Source organism: Oncorhynchus kisutch, linkage group LG5, assembly GCF_002021735.2.
Source record: "Oncorhynchus kisutch isolate 150728-3 linkage group LG5, Okis_V2, whole genome shotgun sequence".
NCBI classification, from domain to species: domain Eukaryota; kingdom Metazoa; phylum Chordata; class Actinopteri; order Salmoniformes; family Salmonidae; genus Oncorhynchus; species Oncorhynchus kisutch.
In genome coordinates, this window is record NC_034178.2 from 46,708,822 (window position 1) to 46,731,466 (window position 22,645).

The 22,645-nt window shown below is 44.4% G+C and overlaps 1 protein-coding gene across 1 annotated transcript in view; it reads right to left on the minus strand.

Moving 5' to 3' along the window:
• Positions 1-95: 95 nt before the first annotated feature.
• The window catches only part of LOC109891139 (rho guanine nucleotide exchange factor 25), a 44,850-nt gene continuing 22,300 nt past the window's right edge, over positions 96-22,645 (minus strand). The window contains exons 2-16 of the mRNA XM_020483467.2: positions 13,529-13,869; positions 13,184-13,285; positions 9,100-9,227; positions 8,691-8,757; positions 8,359-8,462; positions 7,928-7,997; positions 6,843-6,932; positions 6,281-6,373; positions 5,774-5,824; positions 5,480-5,557; positions 5,031-5,222; positions 4,763-4,943; positions 3,707-3,909; positions 3,358-3,489; positions 96-1,403 (exon numbers count right to left, since the gene is read on the minus strand). Coding sequence (XP_020339056.2) covers positions 1,287-1,403; positions 3,358-3,489; positions 3,707-3,909; positions 4,763-4,943; positions 5,031-5,222; positions 5,480-5,557; positions 5,774-5,824; positions 6,281-6,373; positions 6,843-6,932; positions 7,928-7,997; positions 8,359-8,462; positions 8,691-8,757; positions 9,100-9,227; positions 13,184-13,285; positions 13,529-13,869 — 1,949 coding nt within the window. The 3' untranslated portion in view covers positions 96-1,286. The remainder of the gene's footprint in view (positions 1,404-3,357; positions 3,490-3,706; positions 3,910-4,762; positions 4,944-5,030; positions 5,223-5,479; positions 5,558-5,773; positions 5,825-6,280; positions 6,374-6,842; positions 6,933-7,927; positions 7,998-8,358; positions 8,463-8,690; positions 8,758-9,099; positions 9,228-13,183; positions 13,286-13,528; positions 13,870-22,645) is intronic.

Consider the following 22,645-nt stretch of genomic DNA (forward strand, 5'->3'; position numbering starts at 1 on the left):
AGGATATTCAAGTCATCTCACTATCAGTTCCTTTTCGGCAGTCTTATAACATAACATGACCAAGACCAGAAGTATGATGGGGGGAGAAACAGCAGCAGTTTTTCATAAACGTTGTTTATTGATATGATCTCACAGCAGATTATTTACATTCATGATGACACTGACAGATGAGCACGCCCTCTATCGGTGTCCCCTTTTCCTCTCTCCTTCAGAGTTTGGAGTGGGCTTTGTGTGAGTTTACGTGTGTTTTCTTCAGATAACGTTGGAACAATGGCAGGGTTAAAGTGGCCCCTTAAATGAAGGGAAAAGTATGCAAACCGAGCAACACAGTAATAATGGATAGAGTAGACAATCATGACTGCTCAAGCCCTGGACAAATTCAATCCCACAATCAAGCTCAAATAGTTCTCCGGCCCACAATGTCAACACTCTTGACCCAAAGGCTGCTTTATGAAATGGTGGTGAGGATGAATTCAGAATAGGAGGATAGCTATTTAGGAAGAGGGACAGAGAATAGATATGGCATTACCTCCCCACTGCTGTTTTACTTTCCTTGTTGTGCGAAGTGATCAAATCTGTCACACGTAGCAGTAGCATAATGTTAATATGGTCCCCGTGTTTAAGAAAAAGCAACATGAAAGGGCTGGCGACTTAAGTGGTAGTTCCCAAATGTCTATTTCTATACGAAAACAAATGGTGTTAAGCGTGTCACCATATGAGTGGTACTGTACTGTAGAAACGGTTTGCAGTGTGAATAGCAACCGTTGCAACGCAGATGCATTCCACCAGAGAGAGACACACACACACACACACACACACAGAGAGAGAGAGACACCATTGGCTACTTTTCCTTTTCTCTCACAAACACCAGAGGGCTGCATTTCTGCTTCACTTCTCGCATCACAATAGTAAGTACAGGTTTCAAAATAGTAGAAAATGTAATATGACAGAAATACCAACAAAAAAATCATAATTAGAAGCTAGAGATACCATAGTAATCCTAATATAATGTTATTAGGGTAATCACAAGAGTTGTGATAGTGAAACTGTCTGAACTAACCCCGCCCTAGGCCCCCTGCCTGTCCTGAGTGGAGCCAGGTTAACCAGGGCTCTATCAGCCTGCGACACATTCACTATAGACTGAAGGTTACACTAGGTACAGATCTAGGATCAGCTTCCTCATCCCCCAAACCTAACCTGGGGGAAATTCTAAACTGACCTAAGATCAGCGTCTAGGGGCAACTTCACCCTACACCCCTTCATTCAGGCTGTGAAGTCAAAGGTTATCAGCACTCATGCTCATGCAGAGAGAGTTCAGTTAGCTGATCCAGGTTGCCTGAGCGATGCGATGCGTAAGTCCCTCCATCCCCCGGCATGGCTCCATGGTAACAGACAGTACCACCCTGAGAAGACCAGAGTAGACAGAGACAGCGTGTTCAGTTACATACACATAGTGGAGTCATACCTGGGGCAAGAGGCCTAATATTTCAACTTTTATATCAAAGCCTTAATTACATATTCCATTTGGACATCTGTGCAGTCTCTGAGTCATTTTCCGAATGAAAGTCTGTATCTGCTCCTGAGTGGTGCAGGGGTCTAAGGAACTGTATCTCAGTGCAAGAGCTGTCACTGCAGTCCCTGGTTCGTATCCAGGCTGTATCACGTCTGGCTGTGATTGGGAGTCCCATAGGGCGGTGCACAATTGGCCCAGCGTCATCCGGGTTTGGCTGGGGTAGGCCGTCATTGTAAATAAGAATTTGTTCTTAACTGACTAGCCTAGTTAAATGAAGGTTTTTTAAAAATCTGTTACAAGAAGGCCTGTGTATAGGAGGAAGTTGGTAATTGCCTTCCTTACTGTCACTGAGGGGTTATTGGAATATACTTTAAAGTTACATTATTTCTAGTGGATTCGGAGTTCCTTTGTTTCCTGGACCACCTGCATATCCCCACAGTGAACTGAGCTCTTAATCTCAGAGAGATGGAGAGACAAACACACACAGAAATTGAAACCCTACCTAGCCTTGCAAAGAGGAAAGACAAAGATGATGCTATGTTGAATGGTTATAAAGCAAGATCCTATCCTTACATCAACCCTGGATGGAGACAGGAAGAGAGAGTGACCCAACAGTTTAAACTCACTCAGCCTTCACACAATGCTATCAGTCCTCTCACCTTCTCTATATCTATTGTAGCATACATCTCTTTCCAAACACAAAGAACAGTTTCAAATAGCCCTCAACCCACTGACAGGACTACACTTTTTTCAAATGCCCCAAAAGTTCCCTATCCCCCTGTCTGCATCTACCAGAGAGAGAGGAGGAACAAAATGAAGTGTGGAAACAGGCATGAAAAGCCTCTGATAAGAGCCCTGAAATCAAACCCATTTCCTCCTTTTAATGGGGAGAGTCTGGCTAAATAAGATAAATCACCAGTCTAGCACTGGGCTAGTTATCCCTGGGAACTGACTGGAGAACATTGGGACAAAGGAATGTTTTTAACCCCTGAGCCTATCCAAAACTGACTAGGGATCAGATTGTCTGCTGAAGATGACATCCTCAGAGTATTCTGACATGGGATCAGCGGGACTCGACAGCAATCTATATGGTTTCTATAGTATTTCTAGGAACTGACCACAGATCAATATGACAGCCAGCCAGGGTGCCATTAGTAGTATAACCCCAGCTGGGAACAACAACAGGATATCTCCATTCGGACAGAGGATAGGACTGGCCCAGTCATTTCCCTCTAGCACTGGCAACCACGACAACCCGGGCCAATGGCCAGGGGAATAATATGATAAAACAGTAAAGAACCTGGGAAAGTGCTGAGTTATTCCCCTCATCCTAACCGTAGAAGAGCTAATTATAAACTAAACTATTCACTGATCTGTAGTGATGAGAGAGTTTATGGGAGGTTAATGACAGATATCCAGCACATTTTTATTTAATTAGGCAAGTCAGATCAGAACAAATTCTTATTTACAATGACGGCAACACTGGGCCAATTGTGCGCTGCTCTCCTATGGGACTCCCAATCACAGCCAGTTGTGATACAACCTGGAATCGAACCAGGGTTTTTAGTGACACCTCTAGCACTGAGATGCAGTGCCTTAGACCACTGCACCACTCAGGAGCCCAAATGGTAGTGAGTCCTAAGTTAACTCAGACTTTCCCGTACTGTAAATCATGCTTTGATTATATTTCTGTAGAAATGTGTGGTTGCTCTCAAAATAGGATTTGGTCAATGTGGATAGCAGTTGTGAATTGTCAGAACCTGCAAGATACTATATCACTGCTATAAGGCGAGTGTTGGAGTCAGTGGGTTCTTATTGTATTTCTCTGCAGTGTGGTTGAATACCTGTAAGCTGTGCTGGGTAGGGGGGCACAGGCCGTTGGACACCCCCTGGCAGTGCCTGGCCTCTTGGGACATGGTGAGCTTCAGAGGGAGGTGAGAGGGACGGGGTGTTGCAGGGCTAAGGTACAGTGGGGACTAAAAGAGGAAAAAGGAGGGGTGAATAAGAGAAAGACAGACAGAGAGAGATATAGAGAGCGATAAATAATTAGGTAATTAGATTAAATGTATTCTTACCAGTAGCTACTAAAACTATTGTATCTTCACTTTCTGTGGTCAGCATCCCAAATGGCACCCTATTCAATAGGGCTCCGGTTCCCTACTATGTAGGGAATGGGGTGTTATTAGTGCCTACCTGTGTTTCTGCAGTGGGTCCCTGGCTGGGCAGGTGCAGGGAGGGCAGAGAGGTGTTGTAGGAGTGCAGGTAAGGTAGCCGGTGGCGGTCAATGGAGGCCGAGGAGTGGGGTCGCAGGCCAGAGGTCGTTGCCACGGGCGCCCTCATGGCTCGTCCCAGGCTGTTGGACTCCCTTCGCTGGTACTCTATAGGAGACTGGAGAGCTATGGACCACAGGAGATGGGGAAGGACAGGAGGTTAGTTGTAGGGAGAAAAAGTGAGACACAATCATGCAGTTGATGCTTAACCAATGGTACTATTTATTTGTTTATTGAGCATCTATAAATGTATCCAAATGGCAGAATCAATCACTTTACAGTGTTGCTCCCCTATTGTGAATACTTCATTAACACAGCTTAAAAATATCCTGAAATCATCATATTTTCAAACATACACTGAGTTTACAAAACATTAGGAACACCTTCCTAATATTGAGCTGCACCCCTTTTGCCCTCAGAACAACCTCAATTCATTAGGGCATGGACTCCACAAGGTGTCGAAAGGGTTCCACAGGGATGCTGGCCTGTGTTGACTCCAATGCTACCCACAGTTGTGTCAAGTTTGCTTGATGTCCTTTGGGTGGTGGACCATTATTGATACACACGGGAAACTGTTGAGTGTGAAAAACCCAGCAGCGTTGTAGTTCTTGACACACTCAAGCCACCTACTGCCACCTACTACTATACCCCATTCAAAGGCTCTTCAATGGTTTTTCTTGCCCATTCATTCTGAATGGCACACATACACAATCCATGTCTCACTTCTCTCAAGGCTTAAAAATCCTTCTTTAACCCGTCTCCTCCCCTTCATCTACACTGATTGAAGTGAATTTAACAAGTGACATCAATAAGGGATCATAGCTTTTACCTGTATTCACCTGGTCAGTCTGTCATGGAAAGGTTTTGTATACTTGTGTGTGTAAACATCAGAGAAAAAAGTAGTACACTAAATAGGGAATAGGATGTCATTTGGAACACATGATGTATGTGGCCCTGGTCCAGCTGTCAGCAGCAGTACCGTTGAGGAAGTTCCTCTGTGTCTCCAGGATCTGGACCACGTCGTTGACCCATGCCCTTCGCGTCTCAGGGGACGATGCCTGTAGGACGAAGCGTGTCACGCTCCCATCAGGCCCGCGGGATGTCAGGACCAGACGACATGGGTCCTCCTCACAGTGGTCCTCCACACCCAGACAACTGAGCTGCAGTAGAGAGAGAGGCACAAGGGTCACATACACAAACACACACGCACAGAAACACAAACACACACAGTACTCCGCCATTCTCACCTTGATGCTGTTTTTAAAGGTGTACCCTGGCAGAGAGAAGCCCTTTTTCCTGTCGATTGGCTCACTGATAATGACCAGCTGTTCAAACAGGAAGACACGCCTCTCCTTGGCGCGGGACAGGAAGCTGCTGTCCTGCTCACTGACTGTAAAGGTGTCCTGCTGGAGCAGCTTCCCCTGGGCTGTGATCTTCCCCTGAGAGAGAGACCCCCATAAGATAGAAAGAAAAACACTAATTTGAGTCATTTAGCGGACACTCTTATCCAGAGCAACTTAAAGTAGTGAGTGAATCGATTTCCATACTTTTTGTACTCATCATGTATGATGTTTTTGTTTGACAAGTGATATAATCAAAATGGTTTCCACCTGTTTTCAGTCATCTCATACATGCTTGCCAACTGTGCTAGAAAACACAACATCACATGGAGAACAGCGTCTGGTGTCTATCTCACCTCAAAGCCCTGCAGTCTGCCCACATTCATCATATCATTACAGCGCTTGGGCACGAAACACGTCACCTCCACCGCTCTCTGTGGGTGAGAGAAGAGGGGTGGAGATGGAGAGAAAGAGATGTTGTGGGATAGACAATTATGGTTTGCAACTTAAAACAGTATTTTTTTTCTCGTTCTCCAACAGAGCTGTGTACATTACTGTGAACTGTGTGCAGTTCACAGTAATATCACAAGAAAGTATTGGAAATGTTTTGACCATGACTGTTTGTACCATGGTTTGGGGAGAACTCTCACCTCCAGCTCTGAGGTATCCCTTCCTGCTTTGGTGTAGTACTTCAGGAAGTCCTGAGGGATCCAATCAGAGAATAGTTATTGAATGTTTCAGAGTGATTTCTGAACTAAATGGGACTGTACTGTATCTTGTGTTTCATCATATAAGAGCGACATATTATCCACTGTGAGATTAGTGAGCTGATAAGAGGACTTGGGACTCTTGGGACAAAAGCTTTCAACATTCATCTCTAAATCACAGTAAAAGCTCCCAAAATGCTGGGGGGCAGGCTGCTTATTCTCCAGTCACTCACAATTTGTCTTTCTTCCTGCCTTTCTCTCCATCTCTTCCAGTGACAAGTCATTAAATACAGCTCCATTTCACGATGACTCAAATCAGCTAGGGCTAGATGACATCATGCTAATTATACCAGTTATTTTCCATATTCCAGAGGGATTTCAAACACACATATATACGCACACAGGCAGACTCACTTAGACAAGTACACATGCAGATGCAAACACACACACCTTGAGCAGTAGTTGGTATTTCATGATCCTCTGTACTGGTTTGATGAGCAGGTCGTTGAGTTGTAGTCTGTGGCCCAGCTGCTGCCTCAGCTCCTACAGAACCAGACAGGTTAGCTCCTCATAGGACACACACATAACTAAGGGCAGCTTTGGGTCAGCCAGACAGAACCCACTGAACAAAAATGGATTGAATCAACGTTGTTTCAATGCCATTTCAACAAAAAAAATGTATATGATGTTGAATCAACATGGAAAACTGATTGGATTTTCAGAAAACATATTTTTTTGTTGATTTCACATTGAATTCAAGTTAGTTGACAACTCAACCAAATGTAAATCAAAATTAGATGTTGAACTGATGTCTGTGCCCAGTTGGAAGACATACAGAACAAAGGGCAGGTTCGGGTCAGTCAGACATAAAGAGACATAGAATTAGCACTTAAGATACAAACAACCCAAACCAGAGTTAGAGAAATAAGAGCAATTAGGCTAGAATGATGCCTGAGTGGGATTCAACTGCTCTTAAACTATCCTTGTCGTTGTACTGTGAAGAGTCACTCACCTCGAAGTAGGTCTCGATATACTCTGAGACAATGTGCTCTGACTTGGGCTTGTTCTGACAGTACACTACATACATGTGGAGACGCCGCTCCTAGAGGTCCAAAAACAAACACAGAGATGAGAGCTTTACCAGATGGTGGCGCCTGTGGTCCCTGTGTGTGAGAGAGCTAGTGTGTGTGTGTGTGTGTGTGTAGGCTAAATGTCTCTGCCGTCGTATTCCTCTAAGTTTGACTCAGTTCTCCTTCCCCTCCAGGCCCTTTTGAAGTCTGTTAAATAAGAGCAGGAACTTTGCCTTATTAAATGGTTCCGGCAGCTTGGGAAGAATCCTTTAATTCACTCTTGCTTAATTAAACATGTTGGACTAATGAAGGAACAGAGAGGGAGCGAAAGAGAGACAGGGAAGTGGGAGAGCGAAAGAGAGAGTATGTGCATGTGTCTATAGAAGATAATGTAAGAATGTGTGTATGTGTGCATGGATGATTTCCTGCCATGGTTTTGCTTTTCTCACTCGGCCTAATTGTTTCTGTGAGATCCTGACCTTCACACACAAACCCAGCTGTTTGTGTGTGTGTGCGTGTGTGCGCGCACAGTTGTCTGTGTGCACTAAGTACAAACACAGCTGTTTATTTGCTTTGAATGTCATTTATCTGTCATTATGGCTCATTTGTTTCTGCAGTTTCACAAACAGCCTGGCGTTTGAACACTGGCTCTTTGTAACTGGACATGTTAGCTGACCGTAGCACAGTACTAAGCCCTGTAGGACAATTATGCCTGCACTTATTATTATTCTACTGGCTTTCGCCTCTCCTCTCCTCCAGGCAGCCTGAACGATCAAGACACATCTGGATGGCAGTGAGCCAGAGACAGGGACAGTAAACAGTCAGTACTCTGAAGAGACCAGGACTTCTTACCAGACACACAGAGGGACACCCTGGAACTTCATTCCAAATACAAGAAAACAGAATCCAAGACCATGTAAGGGGCTAGGTTGTCATGGTGTGTCCACAAACAAAGAGTTACACTTATGCAAACACAAACACTCATTTGCACACACACACGCACACACACACACACACACAGACTCACATGCTTGATGAAGAGTTGGGCCAGTCTGTCGGGCTCTGACACACACTTCTCCAGCTCCCCCAGGAGATAGCTGTGACACACAGAGCAGAGGGGAGGGTCGAACACCAATATACACTCGTCTACACACACACAGGCAGAGGGGAAGAGACACACAGATACACACACAACTATACACATGGAAACAGATACACACAGAAACACAGAAAGATCGAGAGAAACAGATCCGACAGGTTTTCCCGAGACCACACACACACACACACACACAGGAAATATCTGACAGCCATGTGGATTCAGTGTGAGAGCATCAGACTTATATGATACGTGCTGATGAACATGCTCCAGTCTCAGTGAGCTCTCACACATACGCTTTTCACATAAACAGCGCTCAGTATTCACATTCACACACGTTTAGCCAAGAGCGTGAGACCTACTCTTTATGCCAGTCATAGATCTGGTGGATGTTCCCGAACACTATCTTGTCTTTGCCCTTCATGTCCTCTGGAATCCCTTGAGTGGCCATGCTGGCCATGTAGCCCTGGGCAAAGTAGAAGACACACACATCCTACCTCAGGACAGGAAATACTGCTACTTCACAGGAGGGCATCTGGCTATTGTCATCATTGTGTAATATGGTAGAGACAATAGCATAACTTCTATGGCATAACATAAAAAATTGTATTTTTTCAGACTAGGTACTTTATATAAAAAATAACTGATAGGGGGGTCAGCATAAAAAATGTCACATGATCGATTTGTCACACACCTCTACTATGAGGCCCAGGTCGTCCACATACAACTTCTCTGTCTCTATCAGCTCTGTCAGCACATATCTGAGAGCGAGAGAGAGAGAGAGATGAGTTGGCTGTAGTAATAGAGGGCAGCCATTAAACAGTGTCTTCTCTCATCACAGTGAGGGATGGGGTTCTCCCAGAGTGGAGCCAGCACTTCCACCACACCGTTAGCTCTCATCAGGACACAGCATACAGAATTACATCCCAACTGGAACCATATTCCCTGTATAGTACACTACTTTTGACCAGGGCCCTTAGGGAACAGACTGCCATTTGGAACAATGGGACTTAATGACTGCAGCACCAGGACAGTCCATTAATGGGATAGGGACCATAAGACTGGACACATTGTGGGTTCACGTGGAGGTCACAACCACCTACATGCTCTTCTCTAAGGCACTCCTCCTGTCCTCCTCACTGTCCATGGTGGCTGACCATTGGCTGGTCGAGTCATCAATCAGGGAGGAGCCATCTACTTCTTCTGGGAGAATAGTGGAATAATGATGGTTCTGAAAGAAGAGGGTGGAGAGGTGAGTTCATACATGTATTCACTCCAGGTATGTTGACTGTAAGCATATGTCTGCTATACAAAGAGAGCATCGAGTCCAGGCCCGACAGACAGTTCATGAATGGGACCTATGGCTGGTAGCTCCTAATCCAGGAAGCAGACGTCCATGGGAAGGAGAGGGAGGAAGTAGGGAGACTCCTCAGGACAAGGCCAGCACCCTGTAGGCTGTTCCAAGAGGGAGACTACTCAGGACAACTCCAGCACCGTTTGGGTTGTTCCAGGAGGCAGACTCCTCAGGACAACTCCAGCATCCTGTAGGCTGTTCCAGGAGGGTGACTCCTCACAACTTATCCCCTCTGAAAAAAACGGCCTGCCGTGACACTTAGTCCACACCCTCTGTACTCTGATAGCAATAAGCACTTTTCCATCTCTTTTCCTTTCTCTCTTTCTTGCCTAGGTGATAGCAGGCTGAAATGGCAAGAGAGTAATATTTCAAAGAATAAATAAGTCTTCACCTCAAATACAGGTCAATCTCTTAATAGGAATAATAATGTAATCTTCTCTTTCTAAGACTTCAGCCACCCTTGTATTTATCTGTACCACCGCTCAACCCACCGCTCAAATGGGTGCTGATAGCCACAGCACGTCTGCCTCATGCTTCCTCGTATCCTAATGTTACCACCGCCAGGCAGTCCACAGACAGTATGTCTATTCACCAGTACCTAAGCTATGTTAAAGGGATGGCAGAGCTCCTGATGGACCTAGTGAGGTAGCCTATTCATGTCAGCTCAGCTCAGGGTCATCTCTTCTGACCATGGAGGGGAGGTAAAGGCCTAAAGATTTACATATTTATTGACCCTCATGGAGATCTTCAGTGGTTAGAATGTGTCATGGGGTGTAAAGGCTGGAGTTTCAGTAAGAGTTAGGAGGGGGGAGGGAGTGAGTGAGAACATTTCCAGCCTGGCCATTCCCTCTAGCACTTCCTCAAGCCCCCCCCCCCCCCCCATTTCCTCTTCTTCCTTCCCGTAAATTCTCCAGTCTCTCTAAGCCTGACAGAGACTCACCCAAGACCCTGTTCTGAACTCCAGTCCCCCTCTACCTCCCTATTCCCTCCCCTTGACAGCCTCCCCTGGTTTCTCTTCTTTCCCCCATTACCCACGTCTCCCTCAACCCCTCTCCACCCCTACCTCTGCTCCCTAACCATGTTATATCCAGCATCCCTGTAGCTCTTTCTCTAACACCCACGTCTTAGTCTTCCCCGGACCTCTACTCTACTAACCCCCCTCCACCCAGCCCTCCACCCCCAGCCCTGACCCTGTTTTCAGCTCCCCAGTGAGTCTGTGGATGCAGTAGGCTGTCCGGGGCTGATCTGCTGCCTCGCTGCTTGATCACTTCCAGATGCAGCCTGGAAAATCCCACAGGATTGATCCCACTGAGCAAGGGCTTTCTTAAAGGTTCTTTAGATTTAAAGTTTTTCCTGATTGTTTGAGGGCGAGAGCGTGTGAGTGTTTTTGTGTGCATGTGCGTATAATACCTGATAAGGCAAAGTTGTTCTTTGAAGGTAATGTTTGGGTGAATTGGAGTTACTGCCAGATACTGTACACTGAATACACTGTACAGCATTCCCAGTGACTGTGTATTTGCGGGGGAAACTGTTATGTTTTATAAACATTAGCTATACTAATTTAGCATACTCCTCTGGTTTGTTTGATGACTCTAGCATTGCTTATGTGCTCTGTTTGAATGTTAATGCTCTAATTTCCAGGATTTTTGCATTAACCAATAAGCGGTTGCCCAGCAACAGCAGTATCTCAGGTTACATGAGGAGAGACTTGATGTTTTCTGACCTTACATCTATTTATGGTTAACTCGCCTTCGCTTTCTTTGTTGTTCAGGATTCTCTTTCTCTCTCTCTCTCTTACTTTCTTTTGATATCTTTCTCTCTCTCTCTCTCTCTCTCTCTCTTTCGCCACCTCCCCCACTCTCTCCTTATTGAATATTGATACGGGTTTTAAAGGGAGTTGTTTCAGGCTCAGTGCCAGTGTTTGACTAACAGGGAAATGAATGCTCTGACAGCTGTAATATCTCGTTGTTCTCTAAATCTCCACAGAATCAGCCTTTGTGTACAGAGCTCTAACAATCAAATCAAATTGTATTTGTCACGTGCCGAAAACAACAAGTGTAGACCTTCCAGTGAAATGCTTATTTACAAGCCCTTAACCAAGAATGGAGTTTTATGAAGAGATAAGAAAATATTTAATAAATAAACTAAAATGAAAAAATATAATTTTTAAAGGAATGCAATAAAATTGCAATAACAGTGCCTTTCGGAAAAAATTCACACCCATTGACCTTTTCCACATTTTGTTACGTCACAGCCTTGTTCTAAAATATGTATATTTTTAAGAATCATCAGCAATCTACACACAATACCCCATAATGATAAAGCAAAAACAGGTTGTTATAAATGTATAAAAAAATAGAAAACACATACCTTATTTACAAAAGTATTCAGACCGATTGCTATGAGACTCTAAATTGAGCTCAGGTGCATCCTGTTTCCATTGATCATCCTTGAGATGTTTCTACAACTTGATTGGAGTCCAGCTGTGGTAAATTCAATTGATTGGACATGATTTGGAAAGAAACACACCTGTTCCCACAGTTGACAGTGTATGTCAGAGCAAAAACCAAGCCACGAGGTTGAAGGAATTGTCCGTAGAGCTCCGAGACAGGATTGCATCGTGGCACAGAGCTGGGGAATTGTACCAAAACATTTCTGCAGCATTGAAGGTCCCCAAGAACACAGTGGCCTCCATCATTCTTAAATGGAAGAAGTTTGGAACCACCAAGACTCGTCCTAGAGCTGGCCTCCGAGCCATACTGAGCAATTGGGGGAGAAGGGCCTTGGTCAGGGAGGTGATCAAGAACCCGATGGTCACTCTGACAGAGCTCCAGAGTTCCTCTGTGGAGATGGGAGAACATTCCAGAAGGACAACTATCTCTGCAGCACTCCACCAATCAGGCCTTTATGGTTTAGTGGCCAGACGGAAGCCACTCTTCAGTAGTAAAAGACACATGACAGCCAGCTTGGAGTTTGCCAAAAGGCACCTAAAGACTCTCAGACCATGAGAAACGAGATTCTCTGGTCTGATTAAACAAAGATTGAACTCTTTGGCCTGAATGCCAGTCTGGAGGAAACCTGGCACCATCGCTATGGTGAAGCATGGTGGTGGCAGCATCATGCTGTGGGAATGTTTTTCAGCGACAGGATTGAGGACTCCAGAGCGCTCAGGACCTCAGACTGGGGTGGGGGTGAAGGTTCACCTTCCAACAGGACAGCGACCCTAAGCTCACAGCCAAGACGACACAGGAGTGGCTTCAGGACAAATCTCTGAATGTCCTTGAGTGGCCCAGTCAGAGCCTGGACTTAAACCCAATCAAACATCTCTGGAGAAACCTGAAAATAGCTGTGCAACGACGCTCCCATCCAACCTGACAGAGCTTGAGAGGATCTGCAGAGAAGAATAGGAGAAATTCCCCAAATACAGTTGTGCCAAGCTTGTAGCGTCATAACCAAGAAGACTCATGGCCGTAATCACTGCCAAAGGTGCTTCAACAATGTGCTGAGTAAAGGGTCTGAATACTTATGTAAACGTGATATTTCAGTTTTTTATTTTTAATAAATTAGCAAACATTTCTAGAAACCTGTTTCTGCTTTGTCATTATGCAGTATTGTTTTTAGATTGATAAGAAAAAAATTACAAAAATGAGGGTAAGGCTGTAACGCACAGTAACAAAATATGGAAAAAGTCAAGGTGTCTGAATACTTTCCGAAGGCACCGTGTACAGGGGTTACCGGTACCGAATCAATGGGGGGGGGGGGGGGGGGGGTACAAAAGGCTGCAGTGTCCTCTGTCTGCTCTGTTTGTGTGTGTGTATGTGTGTAATCCTTACCAGACTGTGTGTATCCCTGTCCTGTAGTAGGTCAGATAGGTAGCTGTGACAGAGAGGGTGTGTTGGAGAGTACGTCGCTGGACTCACCAGGCCATCATTCCCCTGCACAACACACGACATACACAATATAACACACATACACGCACGCACACATACACGCACATACACACACACACACACACACACACACACACATACATACACACACACGTAATCTATTCACATTACATGGGCATTCATATTAAGTCATTGGAGTCAGGGGTTTGTCCTGAAGTGATGTTATCACAATCTTTTATAAAAACCTCTGTGTGGATTCCAAGGCTATAGTAGAGAGTAATGCCTCACCAAGTCCACATCAGTGCAGGGGAGGATTGTGTAGTTCTCCCCCTGCTCCAGAGGCCTTCCAAGGGCTTGGCCGTTAGGGAGGAGGGGAGAGGGATGCTTCCCATCCAGCCTGTGGACCTGCCTGTCCTCCTTGCATCCCCCTCCTCCTTTCACTCCTCCTCCTCCCCCCACGCTCAGCTTGCGGACGGGGTTGGTGAGCCACTTCTTCAGGGCACTGACGGAGTGCCGTGACTCCCCAGGGGAGGAGGGCGAGCAGGGGCTGGAGATGCCAGAGGCCTGGTTGGCCATAGAGCCTACGGATGGAGTGATGCTGCCCTCACTGCCGGCCACAGAGTACGACTCTACAGGGGAGACAGAGAGAGAGAGGTTTTGGTTATTCAGTTATTGAGGTAATTTAGTCCAACTTGATTTAAGCACAGGCTATTGGTTACTTCCTTAGAATACCTTTAATTTATAGACTAATGTATTAACAGTACTCAATTTCCCAGTACCAGCTTTAATACCACAGCAACCAGGCCATTTACTGCTTTCTAACCCACACAGAGTTCTCATGTGGATATTGCCTTACCACCTCACAAAAATGTGCTTAAATGATCTGTTTTAAGCAGATAAAATATTTATACCATTGTAGCATAGGGAGTCACATGCCGGGCCGAAATAAACCACGTTTAATCAACAAATCCACAGGTGGAAACTCACTTCACAGTACAAAGAAAGAAACAGAAAGAACAAGATACTTTGGCTCGGACACTGTTTATCTACAGCGGGTGTGTGTGTGTGTGTGTGTGTGTGTGTGTGTGTGTGTGTGTGTGTGTGTGTATATGGTGGTAGGGGGGTAGGAGGCATTCTTAACTAAGCTATGGAGAGAGCTGTTGATTTGACATCCTAAAATAGTTCACACGCGACAGATGACACAGCCATCGAGTCAGCCTGCCGATGTGATATCATCACTGAGAGAGAGGCAGGAAGAGGAGGAACAAGAGTGTGGAGTGGGTCTGCAGGGAGAAAGGGGTAAACATATTGGAGGAGGTTTATGTTAACACATACTGTATATGTCCTCAAAGAGAGTGTGGATATGAGTTTTAAACTCATGCCGTGCTGGGTTGAGCCCGGCCCACCCTGTCTTCTCTCTCAGGGGGTAAGGAGTTGGTGTTTACAGAATGGTATACACTGGCTGACCCCACTGTATATTTGGATTCCAGTGAGACATTGTAATGACAGTGAAAACGAGGAAAGGAAGAGGTACAAAGGGGAAAAGGAGTGAGAAAGAGTGAAAGGAATTGAGAGGCAGGAGGTGGAGGGACGAACACACAGTAAAATAGTTTGAGAGGAGAGAGAGGAATACAAGAGTGAAGAGTTTTCTTGGGAGACGAATGAGGCCTTGAGAAAACACATTGTCAGCAAGAGCAAGCTGACTGAGACACTCTTTCTGTAAGTCTTGTAGTGATGGAAAAGCAGCTGATGTAAATCATGACAGCCAAAGCCAGCCCCTATCACTCATTCTATCCTAACCATTGTTTCCTGTACTCCTAACTTAGCATTAGTGGGCTAATACAAGTGCTGTCACTCACTCACACCACAGAATGAATTCCATTAACGAAGCCTTTAGACTATGGAAAAGAGTATGATCTCAAACACACTGCTCTGATTAGGAAGCCCCAACATTAACATTTGATTTTGTTCTGCTGATCTTAGCAGTGGTTAAAGCTCTTTGTGGCTCTTTGCTGCCACTTTGGCCACCTCCCAGACTCCTAACTATGTACCGCCAGCATATTGATCTAAGCTGTAATCATAGAAATGGGGTATCAGTGGCCCAGAGAAACACTGAGACAGATCTTCTGTAGAAGTCTGACATAGCCATTTTTAGGAGACACCGCATTGGCGGTTACACTGTTAATAACATGGCCATTTCTCTGGTACTGGTCACTTTTAATTTATACCCAGCTAGCACATTTGGTTTCTTGGAAGTTGTGGAAATGTATGTTTTGGTTTCACATTGGTTGTGGGAATGAAGCCATGCGTTTCCTGACCGTTAAAACTGAATGTTTTTTTAAAGTGGAGATTTCATCTGTTCAGGGAACTTTTATTTTTAGGTTGCAGGGAGGTTCTGAGAACGTTTTACTCTGGTTCCTTGAAAGTTTTCCTGGGAAGTTTTATTAATGCTCTGAGAACGGAAACTGTAGGTTATTTTGAGTTTCTTTTAAACTTCCTTAACTTTTACTAAATATTTCAATACGAGTTTTAATAACACTGCTATCTTATTTTCGGTTAACTTATTTTTACTCCAATCACAGGACACATGGAAATTAATTTCCTTGGGCTTTAATCATGCAAACACAGTTATTTTTTTATTGTGACACGACATCAGTGAGATTCAAACCTACAATCTTCTGTTTTCTATCCATGAAATTAGTCCACTGCATCATCATGATGGAGCTAGAATACAATGTTTTTTTACACATACATTCATTTTGGTCTATTCAAACAGACTCCATTTCAAAGGAAACAAGCACACATTAAGATGTGTGGCCAATTAGAGGGCAACACACCTGAACACACTTAACAAGATTGAGGATAGAGAGAGTTTTGTTGATGCTGAGAACGGAATGTATTGTAAATGTTTTTACAGTGCATTCAGAAAGTATTCAGACATTACATTACAGCCTTATTCTAAAATTAATTAAATTAATTGTTTTCCTCATCAATCTACACACAATAGCCCATAATGACACAGCAAAAAAAGGTTTTATAATTTTTTGAAAATGTTTTTAAAATAAAATACATAAATACCTTATTAACATAAGTATTCAGACCCCTTGGTATGAGACTCAAAATTGAGCTCAGGTGCATCCGGTTTCCATTCATCATCTTTGAGATGTTTCTACAACTTGATTGGAGTCCAAGGCACACACCTGTCTATAAAAGGTCCCACAGTTGACAGTGAATGTCAGAGCAAATCCTAAGCCATGAGGTTGAAGGAATTGTATGTAGAACTCCAAGACAGGATTGTGATGAGCAACAGATCTGGGGAAGGGTACCAAACATTTCTGCAACATTGAAAGGCCCCCAAGAACACAGTGACCTCCATCATTCTTGAATAAAATAAGTTTGGAACCACCAAGACTCTTCCTAGAGCTGGCTGCCCGGCCAAACTGAGCATTCGGAAAAGGGACTTGGTCAGGGAGGTGATCAAGAACCCGATGGTCACTGACAGAGGTCCAGAGTTCCTCTGTGAAGATGGGAGAACCTTCCAGTACAACCATCTCTGCAGGACTCCAACAATCAGGCCTTTATGGTAGAATGGCCAGACAGATGCCACTCTTCAGTAAAATGCGCATGACAGCCTGCTTAGAGTTTGCCAAAAGGCACCTAAAGGACTCTCAGAACATGAGAAACAAGATTCTCTGGTCTGATGAAACCAATATTGAACTCTTTGGCCTGAATTTCAAGTGTCATGTCTGGAGGAAACCTGGCACCATCCCTACGTTGAAGGATGGTGGTGGCAACATCATGTTGTGGGGACATTTTTTCAGCGGCAGGGACTGGGAGACTAGTGAGAGTCGAGGGAAAGATGAACGGAGCAAAGTACAGAGAGATCCTTGATGAAAAGCTGCTCCAGAGCGCACAGGACCACAGCCTGGGGCGAAGGTCCACCTTCGCACAGGAAAACGACCCTAAGCACACAGCCAAGACAACGCAGGAGTGGCCTCGGGACAAGTCTCTGAATGTCCTTGAGTGACTCAGCCAGACCCTAGACTTGATCCAAATCAAACTGCTCTGGACAGACCTGAAAACAGCTGTGCAACAACGCTCCCCATCCAACCTGACCAAAGATTGGTTCACGTCCATAGATCTGAAGGATGTGCTTTTTCATTTAGTCATCTTCAGGATTGGTGGGTCCCCTGAGGGACAGTAGAGATAATGTTGGCTAATGTGAATAGCACAAGGTTGCAAGTAACAAGAAATTCCCTGGACATATCTGATATTGGCAGAAAGCTTAAATTCTTGTTAATCCAACTGCACTGTCCAATTTACAGTAGCTATTACAGTGAAAGAATACCATGTTATTGTCTGAGGAGAGTGCACAGTCTTGCAACATTTTGAACATAAATACAATGTTTCATTGGATCAGTCTAAAACTTTGCACATACACTGCTGTCATCTAGTGGCCAAAATCTAAATTGCACCTGGGCTGGCATAATACATTATGGCCTTTCGCTTGCATTTTAAAGATGATGGCACAAAAAAAGGTTGTTTTTTTCCTTGTATTATCTTTTACTAGATCTAATGTTTTATATTCTCCTACATTCCTTTAACATTTCCACAAACTTCAAAGTGTTTCCTTTCAACTGGTACCAAGAATATGCATATCCTTGCTGCAGGTCCTGAGATACAATTAGATTTGGGTATGTCATTTTAGGCGCAAATTTAAAAAAAAGGGGCGGATCCTTAAGAGGATCATTTATACATCCTCCCCACAGACGAGGTTTCATTTTGAGGGTGTGGCCTATAAGATTCTGGTCCTGCCTTTCGGGCTGTCCCTAATCCTTGCACCTTTTCTACAGTTATGTTACGTTTGATGCTGGAGCTCCGAGATATGTGTCAAAATCGCTAAGCAGTGTACTTCGAAGCAGTGTGCCGATGACTGTATCATTTTATCGGAAGCACGTGATCAATGACGTCCAAAGCTTAATTTCCTTGAACAACCACCTGATTGGTTTGGTATCAGTGGGACAGCATCTATAATCACGTGGCTGCTCTAAATACTTTTGACCAGCAGGTGCCACTAGTGTACACTGTCCTGATCAAAGCCTGCTGTAATTAACCTATTTCAACGCAATTGTCTGAAAAACCCCAATGCTTCAGGAAGCTTCGTTTCCCTGTCATTACTTTTCTATGGTGGTGGAAGTGGATTTTGCACCAGTGGGGCTTATCTGGACGATTGGCTGTAATTGAGGGAACAGGTGGAGCTCCACACTGCCACGCTGGTTTTCCATATTCAGCCTCTGGGGTTCATAATGAATCACAAGAAAAGCTGTTTTGACTCTAGCTCAGCATCTGGGACTTGTTCTGAACTCGGTTCTGAAGCATGCATTTTTGTCGCAACAAAGAGGGTCGCATTCCAGCTCTGTCTGGCACAGTTTCAGCTGGGGAACTCGGTGCCTTTTCGCTTGTGGTTGCAGTTATTTGGTCTGATGGCCTTTATGACAGCTGTGGTGCATCTGGGACTGCTGTGTATGCATCTGTTTCAGAGCTGAGTGATTGCTTCAAGTCTGGACGCATCTCGCCACTGACATCGGTTGCTCATGGGTATCCCTGTCGTGCCTAAGGGCGTTGGCTCCTTGTAAGGTCAGATAACAGGACAGTGGTGGTGCACATAAACAGGCAGTAGGGATGGGGTTTCTCTCTTTGCTGAACCTAGCCCATTATCTGCTCTTATGGAGCAGAGAGAATGTCCTGTCGCTCAGGGTGATGCATCTTCCTGGATCTCTCTACGTGGGTGCGGACCTCCTTTCCCGGGGGGGGTCGTATCTCTACGGAGTGGAGACTGGTGGTTGTCTAGATATGGGACCAGTTAGCCAGGGCTGACATAGATCTTCACTCATTGCGAGAAAACGTGCATTGGCGTCTGTTCTTCTCAATGGGGGAACTGGGAACTCCGTTGGGAACGGATGCTTAGGCATGTCAGTGGCCTCGGACCCTGCTCTATGCGTTTCCTCCGGTGGACTTGATTCAGGCCACCGTAGATAGTGTCCGTCAGGAGGGTCTGTTGTTGAATCTGGTGGCTCAGACCAGTGTCTAAGCCTATGTCACCAACCTGGGACCTGGCTTTGGTCCTGGATGTTCTGTGTAAGCCTCCGTTTGAACCACTGGAGTCTGTGGTGCTGAAGGTCCTTTCCTACAATAATGCCCTGCTCATGGCCTTGGAGATCTCCACACACTATCAATACAGCATTCCTGTTCGGAGTTTGTTATGTCCTAATGCAGCTTTTGCTCCCAAGGTTAGGCCTACTTCTTACAGGTCCCTGGCTTTTGAGACAGAGCACCTCCTCCGTTTGCTTCCTGTGAGCAATGGAGGTTGAATGGCTAAAGAAATAAGTGCATGGAACTAAGAGATAGCCTAGCCCTAGGCCAATGTAGCAGTAGGCCTATAACTTCCTTGACAACTAAGTAAAAATACATAAAGCCAACAAATAAAAATAGATGATGAAAATGCAGGTTCTTTCAATCACATTCACCTCTCTACTCTGCCTGTCTGCCTCCCTTTGTATCTGTCTTGACTTGAGCTATCGCTAGTGAAGTGCAACACTGTATTAAATCAATCAACTGAGTGAGCGTCCAGCCCAATGTCTGTAGCCTATACATGAGAGTCTGGCCCGAAGCTGTCCCTAGCGAACTTGTAACATTGGTTCAGCTAGCCTATTCCAGTGAGCTCGGGACAGACACATCTGTTTTTGCCCAAAGGGAAATGTGTTCAGGTATTTTATGACGTTTCCACTGGATATATGGGATCCTCAGAGCATGGCATTTTGCTCTTTTATAATAAGGCCTGGTGATTATCAAGGGGGAGAGTGTTGGAAATATTTTTCAAATAGCCTAGCCTACTGTGAGGAATGATTTTATTCACAATGGATTTTATTTGAAAAAACTGACTTCGTTGACTTACATGCTGACCAGACCGGATCGCAAAATAAATGTAGAAATCCATGTTATTCAATTATTGCACCTGCACTGCTCTCGCCCGTCAACTAGCGTCTGCAATGCGAAGGGCTGAAATAGAAATCCTTTCTCTTACTGACGCAGATCACGCTGCAAGTTCTGCCTCTCCCATCTCCTCATTGGTTTATAGAAGCAGGTACCCATGTGCCATCTCCTCATTGGTTATACCCATGTGGGTGATTGAAAGACTAAATGTTTTGCCGGTTGTTGTGGTAATACTATGAAAGTGTAGATGCCAATCACCTTATAAGTTCCAAGATGAAAAAGCCTGTAAGGAGGAGAGATGACTAGAAACGATTCGGTTGGCCGTTTTATGTGTGGATTCATTGTTGGAGTAGAGGACCTTGTGCATTTCAGGTAAAATAACAACTCAATGTTTATATCCCAGGACAAATTAGCTAGCAACAGCAAGCTAGCTAAATAGGACAAATTAGCTAGCAAGTACAAGCGAACTAGCTAAATTGCCATACATGTTTAATGCTTTTCGACCTCTCCCCAAATTAACGTAATTGATTTGTTTTGATATTTTAACCTGCGTGTCGTGATCAAGTTTGGTGTAGGGGGACAAAATACATTTATGCACGATAGCGCACAATGGAGCATGCGCAGCAGGTTTGGGTTCCGTGTTACTGTGTGAGATTAAGAAAAAATGACAGAGAATCTCAGTTTATTAGTGGTGGTGAGTTATGTCAATAAGAAATCAGACAACGCCAAATGGGTTCTTTCATACATTTGCTCGCAGCAAGCTAGTTAGCCTACTTCTGTGCATGCTCAGGTGCGCACGCTGAATCAACATTAAGAGGACAGAGAAAACAGACACATCCTCATTGCTCACATGAAGCGCTCCAAACAAAATACAATGACAAAATTCGGGGAAAAACATTGTAAATGACAGTATGAAATAAACCAAAACGTGTTACTCACAAGTGTAGCAGGTATTGGGACAAATACACTTATATGTGTATTAAAGAAGTAAAAAGTTAAATATTTGGTCCCATATTCTTAGCAGGCAATGACTACATCACGCTTGTGACTCTACAAATTGTTGGATGCATTTGCTGTTTGTTTTGGTTGTGTTTCAAATTATAATGTGCCCAATAGAAATTCATGGTAAATAATGTATTGAGTCATTTGGAGTCCCCAGCCGAAAAATGCTAACCTCCCCTGTTATTGTAATGGTGAGAGGTTAGCATGTCTTGGGGGTATGATATTTGTGTGTGTGTGTAACTTTCTTACTCATCATTATTCACGATTCATTAAGGATAATCCGTAATCATGGTAGCATCCACAAATTTCCCAAGGATGATGTAGTAATTGCGTGCTATGAATATGGCACCCAATACTTTACTTTTTTCTACTAATGCTAATACTAATGCTCTTTTCTACTAATGCACATAAGTGAATTTGACGCAATAATATGCTTGCAGGAGTGCAGAGCCAAAACAACCAAACGTGTCACTGTCCCAATACTTTGGAGCTCACTGTATCTTTAGGAAGCCCTTTAATTCAAATAGATGAAACAAAAATAGAACTGTTTGGCCATAATGACCATCATTACGTTTGGAGGAAAAAAGGGGAGGCTTGCAAGCTGAAGAACACCGTCCCAACCGTGAAGCACGGGGGTGGCAGCATCATGTTGTGGGGGTGCTTTGCTGCAGGAGGGACTGGTGCACTTCACAAAATAGATGGCAGGGAAATTAGGTGGTTATATTGAAGCAACATCTCAAGACATCAGTCAGGAAGTTAAAGCTTGGTTGCTAATGGGACTTCAAAATGAACAATGCCCCAAATTGTATGTAAACTTCCGACTTCAACTGTACACACACACAGAAAGATGGGATCCACTTTTGTGACCTACTTAAGGTAGGGCCCTGCTCTCAGACAACCATGGTAAAAGGGGTCTTCCCAGTCTAAAGAGAAAGAGGACAGGACTACTATTACCCATATAGAGCCCTGTGTTACTCAGCATACAGTTACACATGGTTATGTTCACTTATAGCCAGGCAAAACCCTTATCTACAGTACACCTACTTACTCGGCAGCATAACACTACACATGGATCCTCACAAATGGAGAGATCTAGTCCTAAAGTTTACCTACTACAGACAGTAGCCATGGAAATATGTGACAAATGTACCTTTTTCACAGGGCTGTTTAGATCAGCCATACTGGTTAGAGTTGAATTGGCTCCAAAGTCAAACCAAATCTCTTTGGAAATATGTGGGGTGTGATAACAGGGTCAGAGACCAATGACTTATAACCCGCGGGCGGGGGGGGGGGCTTAGGGTCATGAAATATTGTGTGGCTGAAGGGCGGTTGGGTGACGGGTCGCTTGAATAAAGAGAAAACAATACATTAAAAAACATGAATGTATAATTATTGTGCAATTCATGTCTA